This window comes from Eleutherodactylus coqui, chromosome 5, assembly GCF_035609145.1.
Source record: "Eleutherodactylus coqui strain aEleCoq1 chromosome 5, aEleCoq1.hap1, whole genome shotgun sequence".
In the NCBI taxonomy this organism is placed as follows: Eukaryota; Metazoa; Chordata; class Amphibia; order Anura; family Eleutherodactylidae; genus Eleutherodactylus; species Eleutherodactylus coqui.
In genome coordinates this window covers 172,342,905-172,365,859 of record NC_089841.1, presented here as the reverse complement: position 1 = coordinate 172,365,859, position 22,955 = coordinate 172,342,905, and the positions used below count along the sequence as shown (strand labels likewise).

General features: G+C 42.1%; 1 protein-coding gene across 1 annotated transcript; it reads left to right on the top strand.

The window, feature by feature from the left end:
* The first annotated feature begins 4,731 nt into the window (after positions 1-4,731).
* LOC136626997 (solute carrier family 12 member 3-like) lies at positions 4,732-21,638 on the top strand. The gene is made up of 26 exons (XM_066601952.1): positions 4,732-5,142; positions 5,251-5,394; positions 7,128-7,203; positions 7,643-7,738; positions 8,310-8,449; positions 8,575-8,685; positions 8,791-8,902; positions 9,313-9,443; positions 9,572-9,656; positions 9,790-9,944; positions 11,219-11,326; positions 11,435-11,558; positions 13,674-13,775; positions 13,977-14,132; positions 14,246-14,345; positions 14,434-14,545; positions 15,248-15,364; positions 16,346-16,452; positions 16,660-16,742; positions 17,698-17,757; positions 17,863-17,967; positions 18,073-18,184; positions 18,305-18,391; positions 18,860-18,977; positions 20,805-20,872; positions 21,497-21,638. The coding sequence occupies exons 1-26, from the start codon at positions 4,732-4,734 to the stop codon at positions 21,636-21,638; spliced, it is 3,162 nt and encodes a 1,053-aa protein (XP_066458049.1).
* The last annotated feature ends 1,317 nt before the right edge of the window (positions 21,639-22,955 follow it).

The following is a 22,955-nucleotide window of genomic DNA, read 5'->3' as shown; positions in this document are numbered from 1 at the left end:
GGGTTAATATTACTGCTGCTGGGGGGGGTTAATATTACTGCTGCCGGGGGGGTTAATTAATATTACTGCTGCTGGGGGGGGGGGGGTTAATATTACTGCTGCTGGGGGGGTTAATATTACTGCTGCTGGGGGGGGTTAATATTACTGCTGCCGGGGGGGGTTAATTAATATTACTGCTGCTGGGGGGGGGGGGTTAATATTACTGCTGCTGGGGGGGTTAATATTACTGCTGCTGGGGGGGGGTAATATTACTGCTGCTGGGGGGTTAATATTACTGCTGCTGGGGGGGGTTGGTTAATATTACTGCTGCTGGAAGGGGGTTAATTAATATTACTGCTGCTTGGGGGGGGAATTAATATTATTGCTGCTGGGGTGGGGTTAATATTACTGCTGCTGTGGGGGGTTAATATTACTGCTGCTGGGGGGGTTAATATTACTGCTGCTGGGGGGGTTAATTAATATTACTGCTGCTGGGAGGGGGTAAATATTACTGCTGCTGGAGGGGGTTAATCTTACTGCTGCTGGAGGGGTTAATATTACTGCTGCTGGGGGGGGCTTAATTAATATTACTGCTGCTGGGGGAGGTTAATATTATTGCTGCTGGGGGGGGTTATGCTGCTGGGGGAGGGGGTTATGCTGCTGGAGGGGTTAATATTACTGCTGCTGGGGGGATTAATATTACTGCTGCTGGCGGGGTGTTAATATTACTGCTGTGGGGGGGTGTTAATATTACTGCTGCTGGGGGGGTGTTAATATTATTGCTGCTGGGGGGGGTTAATATTACTGCTGCTGGGGGGGGGTTAATATTACTGCTGCTGGGGGGGGTTAATATTGCTGCTGGGGATGATGTTGCGGAGGGGTTATTACTAGTGAGGGGGTATATATTACTGTGGGGGTTACTATTACTACTGGGGCCACTGTGGGGGTCGCTATTACTACTGGAGCCACTGTGGGATACCCTGTTACTACTGGGGCCACTATGGGGTACCCTGTAACTACTGGGGCCACTGTGGGGCTCGCTATTACTACTGTGGCCACTGTGGGGCTCGCTATTACTACTGGGGCCACTGTGGGGGTCAATATTTTTACTCGGGCCACTATGAGAGTCACTATGACTACTGCAACCACTATAGGGTTTACTATTAGGGCTCGTTCACACGGGCATAATCGTATTTCGGTCGCACAAATACGCTGCGTATTTGTGCAATCGAAAATCGCTTATGCCTTTATATTTGCGTACGCAAAAAATAACACAGATGGGCCCACTGAAATAGTGTGCAAATATGCAGTGAATACATAGGTTTCCTGCACATTCACCACGTATTTGCGTGGCCCATTCACTTCAATGGCCTTTTGCGGTGCGTAGTATGTAACAAAATAGGTCATGCTGTGTGAAAATATACATGATGTGAATGACTCATTGAAATCAATGGCTTCTATTCACTGCATATGATGTACGCAAATACGCTTGTGTGAACGAGCCCTTACTGTACTGTCTTACAACCGGCCCTTTGAAGGTCACCATAAGCCCGATGTGGCCCACGGTAAAAATGAGTTTGACGCCCCTGTCTTAATACATTTGTCACGTCTGAGCTAGAGTACATTATACTGAATGTGACCTGCCGTGTGCAAGCAAATTTTTACAAATAGACTCGGCTCACTTTTTGAATACAAAGGGCCTGTAAAGTTGCAATTCTGGCATGTGCACCAAAATATGACTTTTGGGGGTTATTTATTATATTTTGGACACCAGAATTCTGGCATTCAAAAGTTACAATTTTGACACATATGCAAAACTATGAATTTTTTGGCATGCATGTTGCGTTCTGACACTTTTTCAAAAAGTCGGAGGGCTTGGCTTTAGTATGTGTGGCCACATATGGCCCATCATTTTTACTATAATCTATGCCACAATCTGGCATAGATTATACAAAAAACCTACTCCAGCTATTAGCTGATGTAAGCTTTTCACCTAGCGCACATAGGTACAGCTAGATGAAACAAATGTATTAAGAGGCTTGCACCTCCTAACATATTTGTCCCTGGTAAATGGGTGTACAGTTTACTTAGGCTAGAATATGAAACGCTGTTCTCAATAAATATACCCTTTGTACACCAGAAAACTGGCATAAAAAACCTAGTACATATTTTTCATATTTTCCACTGTGTGTAAAGGCCCATTTACACGTAATGACTATCGCTCAAAATTCGCTCAAACAAACGAAAGTGTGCGATAATCGTTACGTCTACATGTGAGACATGGTGCACTTTCTGTTCACTTTTCATTTGTCGCTCAGTTTCAACCTGCATAAAAATCATCTCCGGCTCGCTCACTTCCCATTATGTTTAAACGCTCCCACTCAGTGTTTCATTTAGAATATGAAGCACTGAACAAGAAGTGTATGAGAAATGAACAACTCTCAATGATCTTCCTATCTAAACACTCTGCACGAGCGCGAACAACTGCGAACGTAATTAGCGGTGACGTCACTCGCTTGTGCGCTTGTTCAAACAAGAATCGTCTCGTGTAAAAGGGGCATAAGCCAGAAGACAGAGGTAAATACTTTGGTACATGCATCCTATTGTGTGTGGAGGACTCGACATTATCTGAATGATTCCCAATAAATATGTGGGCGCTGCATTTTTAGCAGCCCAAAAAAAGTAAAAAACATAAATATGTAAAAACCCGTCATAAAAGCTGTGTGTGAGTCCTACCTAATAAATCTCCCTATGTAATTATTTGAATACTGCATCTTTGTAGATGTCTTTGTTTATAGCGGCCATAGATGTAACCATTTCTGTTTAAAGCGGATTTGCACAAAATATGTAATGGAAAATTGACAGTGGAAATTTTTTCATGTGTGGATACCCTTAATTTAAAGGACTCCAACAATGATATTCACTAGTTGTAGAGAAACAAATACAAAAGTTATCATAATGAGGGGTCATTATTGATCATAACATGCTAAATACTGCAAGATCTGTGGTGAGCTTTAATAATGCTCTGTCTTAATTTGCTAAACATATATATTGTCTACATTGTGCTGTCAGGTTTGTATACCATCGCATGTGGATGAGAGTAATTGTTCTAAGACCTTGTTTGCTACTTAATTAGGTATTGTTCAATTCAGACTGTACAGAAACCCATTTACATTACTCTTAGGGGTCCTAGAATCTGGACACCAGAAAAGTAAATGTGTGACTTGGGAGGATGCTGGGCTTTTGATGGTGGCATCTAGTCTAACTTCATTAGGTTAGGACAAGGGGCAGGGCTATGCAAGGTGTATTGTCTTGTACATGGGATATAAGATCCACACATTGGGCATGTGATCCACACCAACGAGGCTGAAGAGGTACATCATCTACATTCTAGATTAGAAGTTCCATTTTCTGACCAGGACTCAGTTAGAAGAGGCCTTCAGGTTTGTGCTTCATCTTCTGTTTTCAACTTTGGACATTTATATTGTTACAGAAAAAGGTTTTCATCTTGCATAGAAGAACATCAAAAGCTCCACAGGTAAATTGTTCCTTAGTATGTATGAATGATATTCCTATAGCAGAAAATTGTTACTTATCATCATGACTTGATTAATATTTGTGTACTATTCCCTGACTATTTCAGCTCCAGTACTCTTCTAAAAATGTTTATGTAGTCACGTTGACCTCAACAAGCTTTTTGTTGCAGTTGTCCTTAATTCATTTCCATTGGACAACTTTTTATGTTACTCTAGAACTTTCTTGGGGTGAATTCACACACAACAGATTTACCTCTAAAATTTCCGTGACTGAATATTCTTCTCCGTGAAAGCAAGATGTTTTCCATGCACCACTTGGTCCTCTATGCTGCTCTGCGTGGTTTTTCAACCAAAACATTGATACCGGTAGCAATACATGGAGAAAAGTCCAAGGTACTAGAAATAAAATGCAGTCTTGATTTATCTCAGCCTTTCAAAATGCACAGTAACGCACGTTTCAGCCATGCAAGGCCTTTGTCAAGCATGTATAAGGTAAATACAAGCATGTATTTTGAGAAAATGAGATAAATAAGATTGCATATTTTTCAAAAATCTGGACTTTTCCACATATATTACTGAAAATCCTCTCCATAAATTTTTATAAACCCTATTTAGATGTGAGACTGATTTTCAATATAGTTTTTGAAATGAAATCCATATTACATTTTATAAAAATTTTAACACATAGTTCTAACAGACCTTATCTTCTTGTATGAGTAACAGCTCATATAACCTAAGGCTGAGGTCTGTTGCTAGTGGTCAAAGGATACAAAAAGACTCTTTGTAATTGAGTTATGCTGTAATTAAAATGCTTGTCCTTCAGTGTTGATACACGATCATTAATAGCTAAATTCTGTTTTACAGAGAACATATACAGCTCCATCTGTCCTTCTGTCTGGGGCTTATGGATCACCTACAAAGGACTCCAGTCTCAATTGGCAGATTCACTATAGAGAGTATATCCATGTCTAGCCACCAAGGAAGCTTGGCTCCAACAAAAGTCCTAGAATCCTGTGAGCAAATTCCTTATAAGGTTTCCTGCTCTGAATATATGAAATCAAGTCCCCAAAATAATAAATGCAGTCATGATCCTGAGAATGAAGTAAAATATGTCCCGCATGACCATGCCCATGTACATGAGAACTGTATTTGTCAAACTCCAGGATCTTCCCCAAGAAACAATACTAAGATGGCATTTCCGAACACATCTGATAGTATGGAGTCTCTAGAATGTTCATCTAGCAGTGATGAAACTTCTTCTGGATACACCTCCACTACTGATGGGCTAGCATTGGAGGTGCCAGAAGAGCAGGTACAGGAAGCTTTAAATCACCTTAACCAGTCAATTGAGACCTTTAGTACAGGTCTTCAGATGATCCCATGTCCTACAGAGAACCAGGAACATGAAGAGGTTAGCAGTTGCACAGAGATTGACACTTCTTTGTCAGCTGGCATTAGCCTAAATCCTGCAAATCTACCAGTGTGTAATAAACTGATCACCGGCAAACAAATGGGTTACAATACTCTGGATGCCACACCAAGGCATGAACATTATGTCAATTCTTTGGCCCCCGGAAAACTGAAAAGAAGTCGCCCATCCCTTGATGTTCTTCGCAATGCCATAGTGGTAAGTCAGCGAATTGTATTTTCATATTTTGAAGTGCTCTTTAAGTCCTATCCCCTTCCCTTTCCTTTCATCACATTAATGGGTCATTTCCTTTGTTTTTTTTCTCAGGATGAACTGCAAATGGTTCCAATCAACTTGGATCAAGATGCAGAAATTTGTGACAAAGACAACCTTGAATTACAAGAAGAGACTGATGAAAATAAAACGACTAATGGAGAACCTGTTCGCTTTGGATGGATCAAAGGTGTAATGGTAAGAATAACTCTTTAGATGAAGCAGTTTAAGAAATCACAAATTGAAAATGTGCCTATTTCTGGTGCAAATTACACCAGAAAACTAACTTACATTATTTGCACCACAAAAAGGTCAAAAGTTTTTTTGTGGGAAAGAGGAGTGGCCTAAATGCAATATTGTGTCGGAAAAAATGTGCTAAAGTTCTGACACAAAAGCTGGCATAAATTAAGCCAATTAATAGGTGGTTATAAAGTTAGACTAAGGTGTATAAAAATACACCAAATTTATCATCCAGCATGAGTCACTGTAATAAATCTTGTGCATTTTAAGGCTATCTAGTCTAATTTTACACTTTCTAACTGTGAACCTATTTTAGTGTATTGTCTATGGGGCTTATTTGCTTAGAACAGCATTTCACATGCCGGTCTAAGTAAACTCTGTGGCCAGTCAAGCCTCTTAACCCTTTCCAATCCATTTATTTTTTCTCACCCATTCTCCCCAGCTCCAAATAAATTGGAGCTGGGGAGAATGGGTGAGAAAAAATACATTTCCCTGCACCCTCCTGAACTGACAGAGTTCAGGAGGGTGCAGGTGCTCACTGCACTATGGGGGATCCTGCTTACCTGTCCGGCGTCTTCCTCATTCTCCCTCTGCCTCCTGGCTCGGCGATCATGTGACCGCTGGGGTCAGGTGGCATCCAGCGGTCACATGATCGCCGAGCCGGGAGACAGAAGGGAGAATGCGGAAGACACCGGACAGGTAAGCAGGTCCTCCCACAGTGCAGGCTCCCGGCTCGGCGTTCATGTGACCGCTGGAGGTCAGGTAACACCGGCGGTCACATGATCGCCGGCCGGAATCTATGCATTGCATAGCGCTAATTGAGCGCTATGTAATGTGTAAAGGAGAAGGCAGAAAGGGTTAAAAACTCTTTCTGCCTTCTCCTCGGGGGTCCTCGATGAGGACCAGTGCAGAAGTGTATCTGCACCTGATGTGTCTGACAATCGGGTGCAGATCCACTCCTGCACTGCAGTGTCGGGCCTGCCCAGACATCGGAGCTGTGGAGGGAAATTATGATGTCGGGGCAGGTCCGACATTGGATTGGAAAGGGTTAATGGATTTATCTCATCTGGTGGCACCTTTAAAAACCAAAGCCAGCTAGGAGCTGGAGTTAGAGATGAGCGAGTATACTCGCTAAGGCACATTACTCGAGCGAGTAGTGCCTTAGCCGAGTATCTCCCCGCTCGTCTCTAAAGATTCAAGGGCTGGCGGGGGCAGGGAGCGGTGGGGGAGAGCCGGGAGGAACGGAGGGGAGATCTCTCTCTCCCCCCCCCCCCGCCCCCCCTGCTCCCCACCACAACTCACCTGTCACCAGCGCCGGCCCCCGAATCTTTAGAGACGAGCGGGGAGATACTCAGCTAAGGCACTACTCGCTCGAATAATGTGCCTTAGCGAGTATACTCACTCATCTCTAGCTGGAGTAGGTTCACTCGAATTTACGGAAGTTTCAAGCATAGGTTATATTAAATGTGATGGGCCATGCGCTGGCAAACCCCCTAAAGCCAGCCCTGCCTACTTTTCAAAAAAGTTTTAGGGTGCAGCTTAACTGACCAATAAGTCGGGGTTTGGGGACATACACAAAAATTGCTAATTTTAGACTCCAGAATTCTGTCACCAAGTTATAGTAAATAGGCCCAAAATATTTCTTAATTTAAAAAACTGCACAATACTTTCTGGTTATTTTCTCTCAACAGATTCGGTGTATGTTAAATATCTGGGGAGTCATCTTGTACTTGAGGTTACCATGGATCACAGCACAAGCTGGAATAGGTATGGCAGTATGTAAAAAAAATTCTATGATTAGGGTCATTGTAAAAAAGCATTCTTAGTAGACAATTTAGCTGAACTCACTATTGATAGTACATCATACTAAGCATATACGGTATATAAGGTTTATGTCAACCAATGTAAAGAGGGTTGTTAGGAAAAAAGCTAATAAAAGGCTAATGTTTTTTAACACCGGCCTATTATACAAAAATAACTGGCATAGTCAGACTACTCATGTTATAAAAGAGATGCAGCATTCAGCAACAAATAATATAATTGTTAGCATTTATATGAAAGATCCCTTTATTTCCATGCTTTTGGTACCCTAACTCTGAAAATCTTAAAATTGTCTCTTGCATTACTAAATAAGACCAGATAATATATTCAAGCACCTTTATATATATATAGGCTAAAGAAACAGTCATGTTTCCTTTTTGTTTAGGTCTGACATGGGCTATCATTTTGATGTCTGTGGTGGTGACATCTATCTCCGGCTTGTCCATTTCTGCTATTTCTACTAATGGTAAAGTTAAATCAGGTACGTTTTATCAAAAGTCTCTGCTTTTTTTCAAGAAATAGTATGTCCAGGGGCTGGTTTTGCAGCTTAGTCTCATGCACTTCAATGAGATAATAGAGAAGAAGATATCCTGCTATTCAATGTGTGCAGTGTATGGGAGACATCATAGCAGCTACCCTCAACGTACCAGCTCAGGGAAAACCGAAAATTAAAGATACAGCCTGTAGAGGGGAAAACTGGTGAAAATGCAGAATACAAGTCATGTAATGGCAAGATATAGTGCTATTTCTCATGTACACACATGGGTGCTTATTCTAAAAAGTCACTTGAAAGTGTAGGTACACTGTGCAGCTATATCTGGGCAGAACACAGTTCCAGTTGTCATGAATCTTGGATAGTCCAGTTGTCATGGATCTTGGATGGTCCAGTTGTCATGGATCTTGGATAGTCCAGTTGTCATGGATCTTGGATGGTGTAGAACATGACAGATAACAGCAGAATAAAAATGTTGACAATAACTTGTTTCCATACACTTTCCTCATGCAATTTGTGGCAATTCATCTGTCTTATATTTTATTTCCTTGGCTTACAGGTGGAACATATTTCCTCATCTCTCGAAGTTTAGGCCCAGAACTAGGTGGTTCTATTGGACTCATATTTGCTTTTGCCAATGCAGTTGCAGTTGCTATGCACACTGTAGGCTTTGCAGAGACAGTTCGAGACCTCCTTATAGTAAGTTTAGTTGTGTCTTTATCCTACCTGCTATACAAAGCCAAAAAAATATTAAAAATCAGCAAGAAAATGTGCATTGTTGAAGCCCATGTTTCTAATTGTCTACTGATCTTTTGATCTGATAGGAATATAATGCTGTGATTGTTGATCCCGTGAATGACATCAGGATCATAGGTGTCCTTACCGTCACAGTTCTTCTCCTTATCTCATTAGCTGGAATGGAGTGGGAAGCAAAGGTCTGTATCTTAGGATACATTTTGTAAGCTTGAGTTACTAGATGTTTCCAAACTTGATATTAACTTTACAAGTGAATTGATATTTTTCTCCACAACGTCTTTCAGGCACAAGTAGTGTTCTTCATCGTCATCATGGTGTCTTTTGCTAACTACCTAGTGGGGACAATCTTACCTCCCAGTGAAGAGAAACAGTCTAAAGGATTCTTCAGTTACCAAGGTGAGGAGCTACAGAAAACAATCTGCTAGATATGGGTATATAGAGGAATTTTTAAACGTATGAATCAAAACCACGGCTCTTTGTTCCTAAGAAATGCATATTTTCCAAAGGCCTGATGACATCTGCATCCATCTGAGTTGCTACTTAGCCTTAGTTTTCTTCCCATAGCTCAAAACTATTAGCTAATCTCTATCTGAAATTCCCCCTTTTTATGTGTTAGGTAGAGATGAATACAATTGTGAAATAAAATAATGTTCCCCTATAAAAAAAGGAAAATTAAGAATGGACTTTCAACTCCTGGACTCAATGGGCACCAATCCATAGGACACTAACCATTCATTTCCTCATCAGAGCCCTTGACCGTGAATATCTCTATATGTAATGTAACCTACCAATTGGTGTGCTTACAGGGTCAATCTTCTTAGAAAACATTGTTCCCAACTGGCGTGGGGAAACTGGAAGTTTCTTTGGAATGTTTTCTATATTCTTTCCATCTGCTACTGGCATCCTTGCTGGAGCAAACATCTCAGGAGACCTCAAGGTATCCTTCTGATTTTATATATTTACTAATGTAGTTCACCGTGACATACATCTGCAGTATTTCAAGATGCAGTTATTCCATTCCAGCATATTCTCAAGACTCAATGTACCTTTTAACACATATTACAGGACCCAGCAGTGGCCATACCCAAAGGAACACTAATGGCCATCTTCTGGACTACAGTGTCCTACCTTGCTATTTCAGCTACCATAGGTGAGCAATATTCTTTTCTTAAAGTCAAAATATTCTTTGCTCAAAACTTTAGCTGAGTTAATAAAACTGAATGTTATTCATTTACATTAATATTTGTCTACTCTAAACATTTTTTCCTCATATAACTAAATAGGTTCTTGTGTCATCCGTGATGCCTCTGGCATTGTAAATGATACTATACCACTAAATGACACAGACTGTGAGGGACTCAGCTGTCAGTTTGGTTGGGCTTTCAATGAATGTCGACAAAATGAAACGTGCAACTATGGCCTAGCAAACCATTATCAGGTAAGAAGATATGACGGATATATAAATAAGTTACAGGGAATGGCATATTTGTGTTTCAATATAATGTTTTATTTGCCAAGATTATGGGTCCATTTAGATAGGACGAATATTACGCAAACGATGCCCGCCACTCGTCCCCACATACACTCGCTCCTGTGTTGTTGCATGGGAGCTAGTATCGCTGGTTCGCTCACAGAGGGGCCAGCAGGGGGTCGGGGTGACTGCAGGAGATTTCTCTCCTCTCTCTCCACCGCCCATCTCCATTGACTTAACATAGCGGCCGTTCAGTACTGAAGGCCACTATTTACACTGAACGATCATCGTTCAGCTCATCGTCCATCGTTTATGCTGCATAAACCCTGGACGATGAGCTGACCAATAAACGCTCAGTGTAAATAGCAGCCGCTCAGTACTGAATGGCCGCTATGTTAAAGGGGTTGTCCCGCGGCGAAAGTGAAAATTTTTTTTTTCCACTTACCCCCGCATTCTGCCCTGTTAAAAAGAAAGCATGGGTTAGTTTTTAAAAAGCACATTGCACTTACCTGCATCAGCGTCTGCAGCTTCTTCTTTTCTTCTTGTGAAGATGGCGCCGCTGGTCTTCTCCCACGGTGGACCGCAGGTCTTCTCCCATGGTGCACCGTGGATTTTCTTCTCCTTCCTTGCGTTCCATTGCCGATTTCAGCCTCCTGATTGGCTGGAATCGGCACACGTGACGGGGCGCAGCTACGATGACGACGCGGTGACCAGCTCTCCGGCACGAGCGGCCCCATTCACCAGCCAGAAGACCGGACTGCGCAAGCGCGTCTAATCGGGCGCTTAGACGCTGAAATTAGACGGCACCATGGCGACGGGGACGCTAGCAACGGAGCAGGTAAGTGAATAACTTCTGTATGGCTCATATTTAATGCACGATGTATATTACAAAGTGCTATGGCCATACAGAAGTGTATAACCCCACTTGCTTTCTCGGGACAACCCCTTTAAGTGAATGGAGAGTGGTGGTGGCGAGCGAGGAGAGAAATCTGCAGCCACCCCGCCCCACTGTGAGCCAGCGATACCAGCTCCCGTGCAGGAGCATGGGAGTGAGTATGTTTGGGGACGAATGTCGGGCATCATTTGCCCGACATTCGTACCGTCTAAATGGGGCTTAAAGGTGGATATAATGACTGTAATATTTAGGATCTGATGAGAAAAAAATCTGGAATTTAGTAATAGTCATACCGAGTACAAAAAATGTTTATTATTTTGAATTAAATTGCTGTCTTTCTACGTAGGCAATGAGCATGGTATCAGCATTCAGCCCACTCATCACAGCCGGGATCTTTGCAGCCACTCTGTCCTCTGCACTGGCCTGCCTGGTGTCTGCGCCCAAAGTCTTCCAGGTATAAGGATACTTGAAATATCCATTGATTTGTAAGATGATTAGGTGCTAGAACATGCCCCACTTGTGCAAATTTCTTTGCTTCTAACCCAAGAATCCATTTTTGCAGTGCCTATGTAAGGATAAGCTATACCCCTTTATTGGATTTTTTGGGAAGGGGTATGGGAAGAACAATGAGCCTATCCGTGGATACCTTTTGGCTTTTATTATTGCCGTTGCATTTATCCTTATTGGTAAGTGTTTTGTACAAATCATACAGTGATGTCCAACGATTTGCTGCAATGATAAAATGGCCTGGAGATAACAGATACAATATCTAATAATGAGCCTCATTTATCAAATCTAGTGTGGACAAATGAAAAGATGTTGTAACCTGCAGGCTGATTTTCAATGTGTATTCATATGTGATACATAGAAACAAGAAAAATCATTTTACTCACAACATTTGAGAATACATATGTTATATTACTGAACTGAATATAATAGAACACAGTAATTTGAAAGGGGTTATTCGTATGGACGTTTCTTTTTTTACTGACATGGACAGTCCAAGTAAAAGAATAATGCAGCATGTCCTATTTTTGTATACTTATTTGACAAAAATTGCCCAGTTAAGTTATGGGTGCCTTAAAAGAATGGATTGCAATCACATGATGCGAGTCCGATCTGTTTTAATACATGTAACCATAGGCGCCAAAGAAAAATAAAGAGAACCAGGAGATGCGAAGCTTGCACATTTAGGCATTTTTTAACACCTGTGAAAAACAGATGCAAAACAGATGGAAACCTCACGTGAAAATCGCAAAAAACGCATGAGAATTTCAAGAAAATTGCACAAAAAAATCTGCCCATTTTCATGGATTGCAATTGCCTGTGTGAATACAGCCTTAGGCCTCATGTCCACGGGGAAAATAAGAATTAAAATCCGCAGCATTTTTCCCGCACGCGGATCCGCGCCCCATAGGAATGCACTGGCCACCCGCGGGTAGATAAATACCCGCGGATGGTAATTAAAAAATTTCTGGAGCATGAAAAAAAAAGGACATGTTCCATTTTCGTGTGGATCACGCATCCAGGAGCTCATAGAGCACATAGCTCAATTGATCTCCCACATGAAAAATAAAAGACAATTACAGTGCATCCGCAGCCCAAATCCGCATTACAAATCCGCAGCAGATCTGATTTTCCCCGTGGACATGCGGCCTTAGGGTGGATTCTTACGGGCGTATATCAGACAGGTTTTCACAACCGGCTAATATACACTGCCCCTCTGATGCATTGGTTTATAATGCATCAGTGCACAGGGGTGTATTTACACAGCGTAAAAGCGCCTGGCCGGCCATAATAGTGCATTTCAGCCGGACGCTTTTACACCGCCGCCGGCTGCATAGACTCCTATGGGAGCCTATGATAGCTGCTGGAGAAGGGAGTTGGGAGGGAGTTTAGCAGCGTGACTGCTAAACTCCCACCCCCTTCCCTCCTACTCTCCGGTTGTTTGTAATGGGAGGGGATGGGACAGGGGTGGAGTTAAACTCCACCCCGGTCCGCCCCCCTCTCATTGCTGGCTTGACCACAAGGGGCAAGGGGGCAGGAGTTTAGCACACTAGCTCCACCCTATCTTGCCCCTCCCCTTGCAGATAGCCGGTGAGGGGGAGAACAGCTTAGCAGAGCTGAACTGTCTCCCCTCGCCCAACGGCATTGTGGGCTCACCGTATATGTGCCAGGCCCATGCTGTCTGAATGAGGGCACAAACGTTAGACTTGTGCACCCGTTCACATGTTTTTACGGTGCCGTTGGGCGCATGTAAAAGCGCCTACGTCAAGGGCCTAAGCCCTTGGGCTACTTGCCTGCGGGCGATTTAAAAGTTGCGTCCAAAATTCTCAGGTGTATCTCGCATTGAACAGCACTCGGACATCCCTTCCATGTGCTGAAGACCGTACACTGACATGTGCTATTCTCGTTTTAAAAAAATTGTATAAGAATACATGAGGACATGCTGCGATTTTTTTGAGTGCTTACATCTATTTAAATGAATGGGTCATATTTGCATCCGATTTTTGGACCTATTTTTCAGTACAAAAATCAGACAGAAAAAACATCTATGTGCAAGTAGACTAGGAGATAATGCAGAAACATACTGAAGAGTAACTGAGAAAATTAAGGCAAAAGATCTACCCAAAAGTAAAGTTACATCTAAAGCTTCAGTTTGGCAGATTTGTAGCTGGACATTATTTCTGTACAGTGACTTATTTTATAGTAATTTTATGAAATTTCAATTTCCAGTTATTGCATATATCATCCTTCCTGGAAATAGTGTAATTTATCATTGCATCCTTGTCTCTCCACAGCTGAACTAAACACAATCGCACCCATTATTTCCAATTTCTTCTTGTGCTCCTATGCCCTCATCAATTTTAGTTGCTTCTATGCATCCATCACCAATTCCCCAGGTATGGACAATACTTTATTTCCTTCCATAGTTTCGACTTACAGTAACTGTTTAACATTTCTTCCATTTCCCTTAATATCTTTTCTCGATATCACCAGTCTTTACATGAATATTTGCAATGTGGATTGTGATTGTCACAGTTATGATGCGTTATTCACGCTGTGTCCAGACTAATTCACAATTTATTTTTAACTCCTCATAGGATGGCGGCCATCGTTCCGCTACTACAGCAAGTGGACCTCCCTTTTTGGTGCTGTGGTGTCAGTAGTCATTATGTTTCTCCTAACTTGGTGGGCAGCAATCATTGCTGTAGCGATCATTATCATACTCCTAGGATATGTCAATTACAAAAAGCCAGGTGAGACTGATGCGCTTTATTTCATGGCTAAAAGGGAACTGAACTGTTGGAAGATGTTCTCAAATAGATTATCGACACAGTAGTATTAACAAAGTTCTCCTCTGTGCCATTAGATGTGAACTGGGGATCTTCTGTCCAGGCTGGAGCTTACAGCATGGCACTAACCTACAGTGTGAGCCTGACTGAGGTACAAGAACATGTCAAGAACTTTAGGTATTATGATTGATATGGTGCAGAATAATAATTTATAGTAGAAATCCTGTACATTGCATTAACTTCTACTGTTTTCTTTTACTCCCAGGCCACAGTGTCTTGTACTGACTGGACCCCCCAATGTCCGCCCTGCCCTGGTTGACTTTGTTAGTTCTGTAACTAAGAATACAAGTTTGATGATCTGCGGGAATGTTGTAACTGTGAGTGTTATATATTGTAAACTTGTGGCAGTAAGCATCATATACATGAGTATGGAAAATGCAACAATGGATCTGAAGTGGTAGCGAGACCTTAAGGCCCATTGTCCACAGATACCCATGGATTGCGTGCAGAGAATCCCGCACGGAACCCACCTGTGCCCGCAGCCATAGGCATTTTTTTACCTGTCCGGCTGCTGTGCGGGTCTTCTCTGCCTGCGGCTGGATCTTCTTTCTTCTGCACTGCAGATGCGCTTGGCATGCTGGCCCACGTGCCACGCGCACGCACGGTACTTTTTTTTTAAACTCCTATTTTCCCGCGGAATGTCCACAGTGCCAGCTGCGGGTGTGCCGCGGATCGGAAGGCTTCAATTGACTTCAATGGAAGCCATCCGTGCGGGATCCGCAGAAAAATGGAGCATGCTGTGATTTTCTCCCACGCGTGCGATCCGAGATGGGAGAAAATGACATCCGCATGCTTTTAAATCGTTTGCGGACACTAATGCATCCCTATAGGCAGCTTGATTTGCGGATCAAATCAATGCATCCCTATGGGCGGATTTCATTTGAGTTCCGAAAATCAAATCCGCCAGTGGACATCGGGCCTAAAAGTTGGTCTTGGTGCCATGAATTTAAAGGGATAAACAAAGAAAAAAATGTTGCAAAAACAAATAGGTGCATTTTAATTTAATTTTTTTTTAACAGGCCTCAGACACGGTAGCAGAGGATCATCTTCAGTGGTTGAATACTAGGAAAGTGCGATCATTCTACAGTATGATTCAGGAGAAGTCACTGCAAGCTGGAGCTAAAAGTCTCATGCAGGTACAGAGACTTGTATTAACAATAGTAATAAACTTTATTTACGTAACACAAACATGTTGCACGGTGGTTTACAACCCTACTTATAAGGCATTGCTACTACTACTACCTCACAATAATTGCATAGGACGAATGATATGTGCAATGTTGTTGAATGCCTGGTTTGCTTCTAAAACTTATGACTTTACTAAACGATGCTTTTCAAACTTACCCAGTAAAGAAATATAACTATAATGTGATACCACATTGACCCCCAATTGATGACTACACAATGCCACTGTGGCCAAATGGAAAGTAGTTGCAGCACCTACTGGCTGGCTGCGTGCTTTGAAGAATTACAAAGGGGCCTTGGCAGTCCACAGAGCGCTATTCCTCCTTTATTCTGGCAATTATGGGGGTTCAGCAGTAAGATTTCACAGCTGAACCCCCAACAGTGGAATCTTACTACTGTACCCCCATGATTGCCCAGTGTGAGAAAACCTTTTTTTATTACTTACAGTATCTGATTAACAATTTCTAAGAACAGATTCCTACATTTTTCCAAAACCTGCAATGCTATGAAAACCATGTTCCTATTTTCTTATCTGACCCCTTAAAAATTTCAAATGACTCTAATATCAAGCTAAAAGGTATTTACCAGTACTTTAATACTGATAGCCTGTTCTAGAAAGGGGCCACATCTCTCAGGCAAGTCAGACCATCACTAATGCGATATTAATGGCTCATACTAAGGATAGGTCATCAATATTAAAGTCTTGAAAAACCCATTAACATTAAAGGCCTTTTCATCCTTTTGAGTAACTAACACTAACAATTTCCGACACTTGCTAATATAGAGAGGTCACAATGCAATCATCCTGTTGGTTGGCCCATTGGAAGGATAAGGTTGTAGTCACCAGTAAACATGTGCCATTAGTACTGGCTTGTGAAAGAACTTCTATTCTTTATACATACTACAGGAAATCATCTGTTCTGTCCATACAGGTCTCTGGTCTTGGTCGTTTAAAGCCAAACACTGTAGTGCTGGGTTATAAGAGTAATTGGCAAAAGGTTCCAGGGCAGAGCTTAGAAGAATATGTAGGAATCATTAAGTAAGTGGAGTCTAGATTTAAAATCACTTCTTCAATATGTAATGTATCTTTTCTCTCTGAACCTTCTCTATTTCAGTCTACCATCTTCAGACATCTTCCTTCTTTGACTTATGTCTTTGGTTTTGAGCTGTTGGTTCTTTAATTCAATAATTTGTGATTGATTTATCTGTAACTGCATAAGCGAATAACACTTACTCTACTTCACAGCGACTCCTTTGACTGTCAGTTTGGAGTGTGCATTCTACGCATAAAGGAGGGCTTTGATGTGTCACAAAAGATGCAAGGGCAATGTAAGTGGAAAAGAGGGTATATTGAAAGAGAGCAAGAAAATATTTACAGTAATCTATAGGTGCCCATTGTTATCGTATGAAAAGTTGAGTATATAGTATACAGTGTCCTAGTGAAGTAGTAGTTGTCTACAGGATCAATTTTGGAAGTATTGAATCAAGAACAGCTCCAACCTCAAGCCATCTCAATCAGCCCATGTTCCATCTGTATAGCTGTATTCAGCCTATAACATGTAAAGATAGGAGGGGATTTCTTAAGGCACATGTACAAATTTTCTGGCATAAAATTGTTGTGTGAGCCTTTTGCTAGTGCACTTTATATTAACCCTTTCCAATCCACTGTCTAATGTCTTCCTACATTCTAATTGAAGCTTGTACAGCTCCAATGTCAGAAGACCTCCAACAGGGTATTCTTACTGTCTATTGTTAGTCACTCCGCTGTTGGAGCCTCTCTGGCGTACACACACTGGCTTTAACCAGTAGATGGCACCGTTGTATAACAGCAAAAAGAGAAAGCCTTTTAGGAAACCCTGAATCCTAAATTGGATTGGAAAGGGTTAAGATAAGGCAACGTATCTTAGTAAATCAGTATATTCAAAGTATATCAATCAAACATATTTAATGAACAATCCTTGTACAGATGTTAAACCTGGCACTTTTCGGACATATGATGTGCTTACATGTACTGGCATTCTAAGTACATAATGGTGGTAGATCTATTGATCCTCAATGCAACATATTGTTTCGGAGCTTTGGTGTTTTAGAAGTAGGAAAACTAATTCTGTGACAATAGCTTTATAAGACCAGAACTTTAGACATTACAGCATCACAAAAATGGGCTACATATCGTCTGAGCTGCAAAGTGGCTTTGCCATGTCTTTGCTTGTAAAATCCATACATGAATATCCATGATTTGCTCGATTCATAAATGCTTATGGATGGCCTTCTATTTCGTCAGATAACTTAGCATTCCAGGATTCTGATGATGAGGCGATATTGGACAAAGAAACAGAAATAGGTAAGAGCCTTCTATTCTATAATATGGGGCATACAGCAGTTTCGACTACCCTTTGTGTGATAAAACCGATCATTATTTAATTTCCTGTCTCTTCATTGCTTCTAGAACCTCCGATCATAGTGCCAGATATCATGAATCAAACCAACACTGAATTCCAGAGCTGTCAGGGCAAGAAAAGCATCCATATTTACTGGCTGTATGATGATGGAGGTGAGCACAATGTTATTATACTTTTTCTCATCTATTTTCTAATGTGTTTATATAATGCATTAACCAAAAACTCTTGCTTGTGTTTCTTTATTCTTCTTGTCCAAGGCCTCACCCTTCTCATCCCTTACCTGCTGACTCGGAGAAAACGTTGGAGCCAATGCAAAGTACGAGTCTATATAAGAGGAACACAGGAAAATGCAGAAGAAGAGAGGAAAGAGTAAGTTATTATTGGTATGCTATATGAGTGGGCAAGAACAAGTGGCTGGTGATGTGGTGGACCGAAAGAAAAACAGTGAGAGCACCCTTTTAATGTTCTGTATCCAATTTCCTCCTGCAGAATGCAATTACTGCTAGAAAAGTTCAGGCTGGGATTCCAAGATGTTGTAGTGCTCACAGACATTGAGCAGAAGCCCCATCCAAAAAAGTAAGAACATGACTTTCCAATAATGTTACTTAGCTTCTTAGAAGACCATTGCAATGAGTATTACATTTTTATATTCTGTAAATAATGGTTGTATATATCGCTATGGTATGGATAACATTTAACCCTTTCCAATCTACTGTCTGACATCTTAAGGCATTATGATTTAAGGCTCTACAGCTCTGATGTCGGAAGATGTCCGTCGGGGTTCTCTTACTGTATACTGCCAGCCTCTCTGCGGTCGGAGCCTATGCAACATGTCACCTCATGCAGTACTGGATTTAGCCAGCATATAGCGCCGTTGTATAGCGGCCAAAAAAAGAGTAAGCGCACTAAGAAAACCAGGACACAAATTGGATTGGAAAGGGTTAACCATTTTTTTGACATGGCGAATACCGCCAATAAAAGTCCTATTCATGCTTGTCAAGAGAATTCACCGGGTTTCAATTTGATTTGCCTTTGTATATACAGCATGCAGTTGTTTGAGGACCTCATTGCTCCATATAACATTGATGACCACAGTGGGAATGAACTAGAGATCCCTCCTTGGTGTATCAGTGAAAGGGACCTTCTAAACCACACAGCTAAGGTAAGTGTCCGGTTTTATCTATGTTGCTATAGTAGTCGCATAAATTACCTCTATGATTTAGTAAGATTTTTGGATAATTGCCTCTTGTAACTCTTTCACTTTCAACCAAACTGATGTCCTTCCATAATTCTAGACTTTCTGACATGTCATATAATTTCCTATGGTCCTCATCATTTTGTATATGTCTGTATTTTATATTATACAAGCTCTTTGCTGTTTTTATAAGATCAGGACTGGGTTAAAATTATCTGACAGCTTCATATATATAAGCATATGAAAAAGTTACCGTAGGTGTTTCCGTTTTTTTTTTATATGCCAGCAAATTGCATAGTCATTAGAGATGAGTGAGCATACTCGATAAGGCAAACTACTTGAGCGAGTAGTGCCTTATTCGAGTACCTGTCCGTTCGTCTCTAAAGATTTAGGTGCTGGCGTGGGTGACAAGTGAGTTGCGGCGGTGAGCAGAGGGGAGTGGGGGGGGGGAGAGATCTACCATCCGTTCCTCTCCGCTCTCCCCCGCCGGCACCCGAATCTTTAGAGAGGAGCGGGCAGGTACTCGAATAAGGCACTACTTGCTTGAGTAGTTTGCCTTATCGAGTATGCTCGCTCATCTCTAATAGTCATCATGTGCTAGCAAAAGCCTCGTGTGGCGCAGAGTGTTAACCCTTTCCAATCCACTGTCTGACGTCTGAAGATGTTATGATTTAAGGCTGTACAGCTTTGATGTTGGAAGACGTCCGTCGGGGTTCTCTTACTGTATATTGCTAGCCTCTCTGCTGTCGGAGCCTATCCAACGTGTCACCTCTTGCAGTACTGGCTTTAACCAGCATGTAGCGCTGTTGTATAATGGCAGAAAAAGAGTAAGTCCCATAGGAAAACCAAGATACAAATTGGATTGGAAAGGGTTAAGGCAGCAGAAATGCAGTCCTGTGCTCTTGTTCACAACCTGAAAGTTCCGGATTCAATCCCCGCTTGGGTCAGGTAGCTAGCTCAAGTTGACTCAGCCTTTCCTTCTTCCGAGATCGGTAAAATGAGTACCCAGCTTGCTGGGGGAGGGGGGGTAAAGATGAGTGGGTGAGTGGGGAAGGCAATGGCAAACCACCCTGCAACAACAGTCTGCCAAGAAAACGTCACAATGTGACGCCACCCTAGGAGTCAGTCATGACTCGGTGATTGCCCCAGGGGACTTTTAGACCTTTAGCATATGCTAGCACCATGTAGCAGAAAAGTTCCAATATTATCATATCTATAATGAAAAGTGAAAGCCATGTATAAATCCACTATTTAAATTCAAGTAACACTTTGGGCAAAATATATACAGTGTGTAAGGCCTAGTGCGGAGCCTGATGAGGTGGTACATGGTCCCCCAAAATACCATAGAGAGAACTAATGTGCAATGCTCCCAGCCCTCAGGCCCTGCACTATTTAGACTTAACCATTGAGAGTCTATTTGCTGTAATATGCAATTAAAAGCAGGATATTGGTCTTGACACAACAATCAAAGGTTTTAACTGGTGTGATTACCTTTACGTTTACACTGTAACTTATCCCCAAGTCAATGGCACTATTTCTGGGGAAAAAACAGACCCTTTATTCTAATTCCACAGAAAATGGGATGAGATCTACTTAAATTCATTAGTAAGATTGTCCATTATATAGCTTTCTGCTCAATGTACAGATAAGTGAGTATTCTACAGTTTACACATCCTGCACCCATTTACATTTGTAGAAAACAAAATTGCCAATTCTCCAAACTGAGGTAAACTGGCTCCATTTTAGAGATCTACTTCAGGAAGGAGGTTTATTAATCTGACTTTATTTTCCCAGTCGGAACGATACATCAGAATAAATGAGGTCCTCCAACAAAACTCCCAGGATGCCGCTCTTATTGCAATGTAAGTGATTTAAAAACTATTTTTGGTTATTTCAGGCTGCTCTAGTCTTAACTAAGAAAACTGGCTGCATACATGTCTTGATTAGACCCATATACACAGTAATGTTGTATTACATAAGGACTCTTCGCAGCAGCTTTTTGGTCATGCATTTCTCTAACTTTTTTGTTTTTCAAATTATTAATTTATTTTATCCACAATGTCTTGTCTGAAAACTGTAAGAGCTCATTCACACAACCACGATTTGGAGCGTATTACGCACCAGATGCTCGGCCGTGGTGAATGGAGTTAGTTATAGTTCATGGACTTTCATTGATCTGTTCACATTAGCATGTAGATAAGCGTGGGAAAAAATCCCAGCATGCTCTATTTCACCATGTATCACGCAGCATGAGCCCTATTCTTTCATATGGGTAGCGTATGCAACGCTGTCCATATGCAAAACATACATTGCATATGGGCGACAATACATACGCAACCATTCTATGGCACAGAGTACCCCTCGTTAACCTCATGTACACTTATTTAACAGATAATAGCAAATAAAAGTGAAATGCCACCTTTTGTATTTTTATGATGGTGAATATTGCGCAGGTGCTAATATTGTATCCCTCTTTCATATTGCAGAAGCCTTCCCATTACCAACAAAGCAGCCTGCCCCAGTTCCCTCTACATGGCCTGGCTTGAAAGCTTATCTCGAGACATCGTCCCACCCATTGTCTTCATTCGTGGCAATCAGGAAGACACGCTCACAATATACTGCCAGTGAGCCCGGCACAAAGCCGATTTTATAGTGATAAAAGGAATTGCGCTAATATTTCTTAAAACGTAGGACCGGCTGGCTGAGATTTCCTACGTGATGTTTTAAATCCTGTCCTATGCATATCAACAGTCTATAAACTGTACCCCTTTAGGCTGGGTACTCACAGGGCGGATTCTCGGCGGAAATCTCGCGGTTTGGCGGCAGCAAAAAACCGTGAGACTTCCGCCGGGAGAACCGCTGCTGCAAAACCCGCGGCGGCTTTGAAGCGGCCCGGCCGCTCGCTCTTCCGGTGCGGCCGGCGCTCCCATAGAGGAGAGCGCGGCCGCAGCGGAAAAAAAATAATTGACATGCTGCGGTCGGCAAATCCGTGCCGCAGCGGCGGCTTCTGCCGGCTTAGCCGCAGCGGATTTGCCGTCCCGTGTGGACGAGATTTCTGAGAAATCTTGTGCACATGGCTGACTAATCCTGGGATTAGCGGCCACATGCAGATTTGCCGCGGCGAAATTCCGCACGGAATTTCCGCGGCAAATCCGCCCCGTGTGAACCCAGCCTTACAGTAAATGACTGCAATCTGTCATTAAGGAGATAACGGAACAGATTTATTAATAGTGTCTAATAGTTAGGCCGCCTGCACATGGCCAGATTTGCAAAGTGGGATCCGGAGTGGGCGTCCGCCTCCAGATTCCGCAGCAAATACCTTCCACAGCATGGCATGTCAGTTTTTTTCCTGCCCACGAGCATAAATAAATTGCGATTTTCCACTTGCGAGGGGGAAAAATTGCAGCATGCTCTGGTTGAAGGTGGATTCCGTGAGGATGGCTTCCATTGAAGTCAATGGAAGCCATCCGACATACGGCCCTTCTGCAATCATCATTTCGGAAAGGTTGCGGGATCCACGTCATTGCCTAGCAAAAGTGCAGCATTATCTGTACTGCGCATCTGCTCCGGTCGGCACATCCGCAGTGTAGAAGAATCCGGACAGGTACGTAGAGGAATTTGACCCGGTCGTGTGCAGGCGGCATAGAAAGTGCAAACTTAAGCGGACTTTATATGGAACTATTGTTCGACTAATGCTTTGTTTTAACTCACCTAAAAGTAGTCACTGGTTGATTATTTATCATCTGGTGTAAAATGGCAATCGTTTGTCTTTCAAGGACTAGCCAATAAATGTTGCAGGGAGGTGTATGCTTCCTTGACCAAGAACAATTACTGTGTAAAAGCACACAGTTATTTGTATGCCAACAATTCGCTGTAGTGACTAGTCAAACGATAGTTGTGCCGTATAAACCCACCCTAAGACTAGACAGTCTTTAAATGCGTCTG